Source organism: Fragaria vesca, linkage group LG3 (assembly GCF_000184155.1).
Source record: "Fragaria vesca subsp. vesca linkage group LG3, FraVesHawaii_1.0, whole genome shotgun sequence".
NCBI classification, from domain to species: domain Eukaryota; kingdom Viridiplantae; phylum Streptophyta; class Magnoliopsida; order Rosales; family Rosaceae; genus Fragaria; species Fragaria vesca.
In genome coordinates, this window is record NC_020493.1 from 6,251,710 (window position 1) to 6,258,221 (window position 6,512).

The window sequence follows — 6,512 nt, forward strand, 5'->3', positions numbered from 1 at the left end:
TTACAATTAACCTCAAGAAGAAATAACCATTTCAAACACTCCTATACGCCGAAACTACCATCATATATGCACATGTAACCTCCCAGTTACATTAATAACAAGAACTAACTGATGTTAACATAGTCCCTGGAAACGACACCATAACCATGACACACTAACTACACGACCAACGACACCAACCTACCAAAACCCTAAATCATTGCACAAAGATGAGGCCTAACCCTAGCTCAAAGAGGAGGGACAACTAAACCAAACTTAAAGAAAAAAAAAACGAAAAAAAAACAAAACAAACCCAACCTGGGCCAAGAAAGAGGCCATGCCTATGTAACTATCCACTGGGCCTCAAGCGCACCCATGGTGTTGATACAATGGATTATCCCACTGATAATCCCTTGTACTAGCAGATAACAATCCGGGCCAGCAGTGCATTTGCTCTTGTCGTTCCAGAATCCTGTCAAGAGAAATATAAACTGGCTTTAAGGACTTCGATGCCTAAATCAGTCCAATGTATTGATATTGACAAAGTAACGGTTAGGTAAGTAGTTAATGCGTAGTAAATGAAGAGAGAGGAAGTTAGCATTTGTAGGTGAGAAGTATTTGAAACCTTTCCACTTCTTCGATGTAACTCTTGTTCACTTTCAGTTCCAGCCGAGCCTTACGCGCGCCTTGGCGCCAATCGGCTGGCGGCGTGTCAAAGCTGTTGTTATTGGCTTGGTGTAGGTGGGTTTGACATATGGAAATCTGGCGGTTACGTCCGGTCTGGGTGCTGCTGATTAGGCATTCGTGTCTACACATGGTACTCAGGGACACAAGCAAGATCAGAACCACCAACCTCATCTCTCTCAATCTATTATCGTCGTTGCATCACTACTCTACCACCGTTACCACTGCTGTACCACGAATATCAGACATCAAAACGCCTTTGTCTGCTTAACGGCTGCACCATCGGAGAACCATCCACAACACCAAAGAAACGGAGTAGAAACTAGAAGCCTCAACTCCATCATTCATCCCGTCAAACCATCAATCCTCTTACCCATGAACACGATCAACACTTCGAACGCCACAACCGCCAACTCGACCCATGAAGAATTCGGCCTTAGTCCGATCCATCCCATATTCGTTCCACAACCATTATTGATACAGTGTCCTAATCAAATCTAGGGGGTTGAGTTCTGCTCCTCTAATCTTAGCCACCAAACCCACCCTACACCATCGATCAGACGCCGACACGACCAAAGGCTGGCACCAATGTTGTAGCGCAGCCTGGCAGGAGTGAAAGTCAAAAAATTCTTCAAACCCTAGTTCGAGTTTTGGGGAGTGAACAGTTTGAGGAACATAAACAGTTACATAATTAAGCACGTTGTTTGCGCAATGAGCAATAGGAAATATACTTGAGGCAGCGATTGAAGGCTTTATGGCTCAAGAAGGGTGACATCATCTTGAACTTTTTCCTTATATAGGAAAACCTCAAATAGGAAGCAACAAAATTGAATTAACGAAGTTCAGAATTCAGAGGACGTATGATGTACAATACCTGAGCCCGCACAAAATATAATGTAATACTTTCACCATTTCTACACACGAAGTTAGTCAGGAGGTTTTGCGGTACGTCCTGGAAGTTATCGAGCCAGGGGTGTCAAACGGTATGAACCAGGATCGTATGCAACCATATTCAGATGAAGAGATCAAAAATACACCTTCAAACAATCCATGATCGGATTGTATGTCCCCTTTCTCCTCCCAACAGTTTCGGAATGTTGTTGGCAGCGATGTCTGTATTAGTGTGTTACAATGAGCCAAAAAATGTTGTGTCACAAGATTTTACTTTATTTTATAATTATTTTTATTTTTGTAATCAAGAAAAACCAACAGCTATTGGGCCTGATGTTGTTTTCTATAACAAAGCAGTTTTAACTTTTAAGTCCATATGGTGTCTTTGGCGGGAATCCCTTGGGGCCAGTCCTAATTTTGGCGCCATAAAACCACAAAAACCCTGAAAGCGGCGACTGATAGAAGCTTTGCTTTAGAAAACCAAAAGTCTCAGACTCACTCTGAAGAAGAAGAAGAAGAAAGAAAAACAAAGATGGAAGCTTTCGGCGGATTCTTGGTGGACGAGAAGGCGGTCCGGGTCGAGAACATCTTCTTGGACTTCCTCAAAAGCTTCCGACTCGGCGGCGAAGGCGAGCTCTATTACGAGGCCGAGATCGAAGCCATGATCAACAACGAGTCCACCACCATGTTCATCGACTTCTCTCACGTCATGACCTTCAACAATCTCCTCCAGAAGGCCATTTCCGACGAGTTCTTGAGGTCACAATCTCATTTCCCCCCTCTTTCGGTTTCTCTCCAAACCCTAACCCTAGCCCCCTTTTCTCAAATTCTGAAATTGATTGCTGTTTTCGTTGATTCGATTGGTTAATTGATTAGGTTCGAGCCGTATTTGAGGAACGCGTGCAAGAGATTCGTGATGGAGCGGCGGTCCAATGCGATGCAGGATGATGTTAACAAGGACATCAATGTGGCCTTCTTCAATCTTCCGGCGTCGAAGAGGTGATGTCACTGTGTATGTGATTGCGTAAGCGCTTTGATGCCACACATTTTAAATTTTTGTTATGAATTTGTTATAGGTTGAGGGAATTGACGACAGCCGAAATAGGGAAACTGGTGTCGGTGAAAGGAGTGGTGACTCGGACGAGTGAGGTCCGGCCTGAGCTTCTCCAGGGGACTTTTAAGTGCTTGGAATGCGGAGGTGTCATCAAGAATGTTGAACAGCAGTATAAGTACACTGAGGTGAGTGTACATTTTGTTTTGGAATTCATAATGCAGATGTGATAGTGTATGTTGCCGATTATTGGATGATCCTGATATGTTGTTGTAATTGTGGGGTTAAAGCCGACGATTTGTGTCAATGCCACTTGCGCAAATAGAGCAAGGTGGGCATTGCTTCGGCAAGAGAGCAAATTTGCGGATTGGCAGAGGGTGCGAATGCAGGAGACTTCCAAGGAGATACCCGCGGGCTCCCTTCCCAGGTCGCTGGATGTTATAATCCGCCATGAGATCGTTGAGAAGGCCAGGGCTGGTGACACGTAAGTGAAGCCAAACCCTTTTCTTGTAGCAGTATTATCTTTTCAACCAACTAATAGTATCTAAGCTACATATCTGCTCTATGCTGCGTGCACTTGCAGGGTTATATTCACTGGCACAGTGGTTGTGATACCAGACATATTGGCTTTGTCTGCCCCCGGAGAGAGATCAGAAGTTTCGCGCCAAGCTTCCCAGCGTAGTAATGGTGCAGCTGGGCATGAAGGAGTCAGGGGTCTCCGAGCATTAGGAGTGAGAGACCTCTCATACCGCCTGGCCTTCATCGCAAATTCAGTTCAGGTTGGTTAAGTGCATATTGTTTGCAATTATGTATAGTGAATTTCTGTTTTTCTCTGATATATATTCCTATTTTTCCTTTTTTCTTCCCTTCAGATTTCTGATGGCAGGCAGGATACTGACATTCGGAATAGAAAGAAGGATGCTGAAGATGATGACAACCAGCAGTTCACTGTAAGTTCTTTTGCTGCACTTTTTGTTTTTTGTTTTGTTTTTTAACTTCTGGGCTCTAGTTATTGTTGTTCATTTGTATTAGTTCATATTGTATCATTTTCTATCAGATCCAGGCACTTAAGTTTAATATCTTAAAATCTCATTCTCAAAAATTCACCAAATATTTATTCCTTTCAAATTTTGTCTTATGAGAAGTTGGGATGACAGATCAAAATGTCAAAGAAACTTGGAGATCATGTGTTTTCATCCGAATATTTGTTATTTGCAGCATTCATAGTACGCTTCATAATATATTCCCTGTAATCAATTGATCCTCTCACTTACACTTGCTTCTTGTGTGGGTTTCATTGGAAGTCAGATTTCATCTGTGTTGGTTTTTTCTCGTCATACATACTTTGTGTTTCTGGGGAAGACTCATTTAGACCACTGTTTTGATTCATTTATTTGACAGGCAGAAGAGCAAGATGAAGTTCAAAGAATGAGGAATACTCCTGATTTCTTCAATAAGATTGTTGATAGCATTGCCCCAACCGTGTTTGGCCACCAAGATATCAAGAGAGCAATCCTGCTTATGCTCCTGGGTGGTGTCCACAAGTTTACTCATGAAGGTATCAACCTGAGAGGAGATATCAATGTATGTATAGTCGGGGACCCCAGTTGTGCAAAATCTCAGTTCCTCAAGTATGCTCCTTCCGCTTACCATTTCAGTTTCTGTAGTTTACATCCCAATTTTTGATGCTGACTCTATCAACCGCAGGTATGCTGCTGGGATAGTTCCAAGATCTGTTTACACATCCGGGAAATCCTCCTCTGCTGCTGGTTTAACTGCTACTGTGGCCAAAGAACCAGAAACTGGGGAGTTTTGTATTGAGGTACCAGTTATATTAATTATGCATCTTAAGCATGATAAATGATGGCTCCTATATTAAATTATTAATGCTGAAATCTCCAGCTTTGTTCTTTCCTTGTCTTGTTGCTATACGGAGTCGATATGTTAAGTATGACCTGAAGTGAGTTATTAAGTTCATGCGTAATCAGCCATAGTTTGTTTCATTGCCGTGTGACATTGTCTCAGATAAGCATAGTTTGTAATAGTTAGCTCATGAACCAAAGTTTTTCTACATCGCAGTCATTTGACACTAGTGCTTATTATATAAACATAACTAGAAACAAAATTCTTTAAAACAAGATTTGCTGAAGATGCCCATTGCCAGGATGTGTAAAGTTATTTCGACTCCAAGCAGCATGGGATACTTATTATGTTCCATCCCATATGTCAAAACACGGTAGCAATGCTTGTAGTGAAACTCATAGCTCCATCATCTTGTTCTCAGGCTAAATTGTTGCTTTTATTTATCATCCCAAATAGGAATTGTAATATGGTTTTGTTGCAAGGCAATTGTCATTACAATGTACCGAAAGATAGCTTAGTTTTGATCAAGTGACGGATATACTTAGGAATGTAAATAGCACACATGGGTTTTGGTTCACACTCCAATTAGAATGGAAATGAATGAAAATCAGTAAAATTTCAGAAGAGTTGGTGCTTAGGTACGCTAATTTGGAAGTCAGGATATGCCTAAGAGGACTGAGATAATAATTTAATGCATACAAATGGAAGCACAAGTAACAGATATGCTTGTGTATACAAGTTTTGTTGATGCAATAATGTCTTGATTCATGTCTGACCTGAAGTGCAGGGGACTGTGAGTATGAGAAATTATGACATGGACATAATTTACAACCCCAGATGCTTTTCATTTGGCTATCTCATAGCACTTATGTATATTATAGCTGATATTTCACATTTGATCTTATTTCAGGCTGGTGCATTAATGCTCGCTGACAATGGCATTTGTTGCATTGATGAATTTGACAAGATGGATGTTAGGGATCAGGTAACTTTTAAAGGGTTTTATACACCTATGACTTAACATGTTTTGCATACAGCAAGCATCTATATCTGACTTGTAAATGAAATCCAAGGTTGCAATTCATGAGGCAATGGAACAGCAGACGATAAGCATTACAAAAGCAGGAATACAGGCAACACTGAATGCTCGAACATCGATTCTTGCTGCTGCGAACCCCACAGGGGGCCGTTATGATAAATCTAAACCTCTAAAGGTATTTATGTTCTTGCAACTCAAAGGCTCGTAACCGATTTAAGAAGTGCAGGCTAGTTTCCTGGGTGACATTACTAAGGGGACAGTCATTTTGGAATAGGAATGGTTATTCCTTGATAGAGATGATGTCCTAGTCGGTTAAAGTACTATAATTCAAAGATCTTGCTGCTTTTTAAGTACGGACTAATAACTTCTATGTTCTTTTTCAGTATAACGTGGCTCTTCCTCCTCCTATTTTATCAAGGTTTGATCTGGTATATGTCATGATTGATGACCCAGATGATCAAACTGATTACCACATAGCCCACCATATTGTAAGAGTACATCAAAAACGGGAAGAGGCACTCAGTCCTACATTCACTACTGCACAGCTGAAGCGGTATATTACATATGCCAAAACTCTGAAACCAAAGGTCTGCTACCTACCCTTCCCACTATCTTGACCTCTTTCAAAAAGCTATTGCCTTCAGGTTTGTTTTAACAGAGCATAAATAAACTGTGCAGTTAAATTCAGATGCTAGAAAGCTGTTGGTGGACTCTTATGTTGCTCTCAGAAGAGGTGATACTGCTCCTGGTGGTAGAGTTGCTTATCGCATGACAGTTAGGCAACTAGAGGCATTAATCAGATTGTCAGAGGCCATTGCTCGAAGTTATTTAGAGCTTCAGGTGCCAATTTGATTTATTTTTATCCAGAATTAAGATTGATACACATGCTTTTCTTAGACTTAGAAAAGACTATTCTTGCAGGTTAAACCACACCATGTCCGTTTAGCAGTGAGATTGCTGAAAACCTCAATAATTAGGTACAAAAACCTCGAAGTTGAATACTCT

The 6,512-nt window shown here is 41.2% G+C and overlaps 1 protein-coding gene across 1 annotated transcript in view; it reads left to right on the plus strand.

The window, feature by feature from the left end:
- Nucleotides 1-2,086: 2,086 nt before the first annotated feature.
- LOC101298494 (DNA replication licensing factor MCM6-like) overlaps nt 2,087-6,512 on the plus strand; it is a 5,966-nt gene continuing 1,540 nt past the window's right edge. The window contains exons 1-13 of the mRNA XM_004293742.1: nt 2,087-2,313; nt 2,431-2,553; nt 2,631-2,793; nt 2,896-3,089; nt 3,189-3,384; nt 3,478-3,555; nt 4,007-4,236; nt 4,313-4,427; nt 5,379-5,453; nt 5,542-5,682; nt 5,891-6,094; nt 6,186-6,347; nt 6,429-6,484. Of these exons, the coding sequence (XP_004293790.1) occupies nt 2,087-2,313; nt 2,431-2,553; nt 2,631-2,793; nt 2,896-3,089; nt 3,189-3,384; nt 3,478-3,555; nt 4,007-4,236; nt 4,313-4,427; nt 5,379-5,453; nt 5,542-5,682; nt 5,891-6,094; nt 6,186-6,347; nt 6,429-6,484 (1,964 nt within the window). The remainder of the gene's footprint in view (nt 2,314-2,430; nt 2,554-2,630; nt 2,794-2,895; nt 3,090-3,188; nt 3,385-3,477; nt 3,556-4,006; nt 4,237-4,312; nt 4,428-5,378; nt 5,454-5,541; nt 5,683-5,890; nt 6,095-6,185; nt 6,348-6,428; nt 6,485-6,512) is intronic.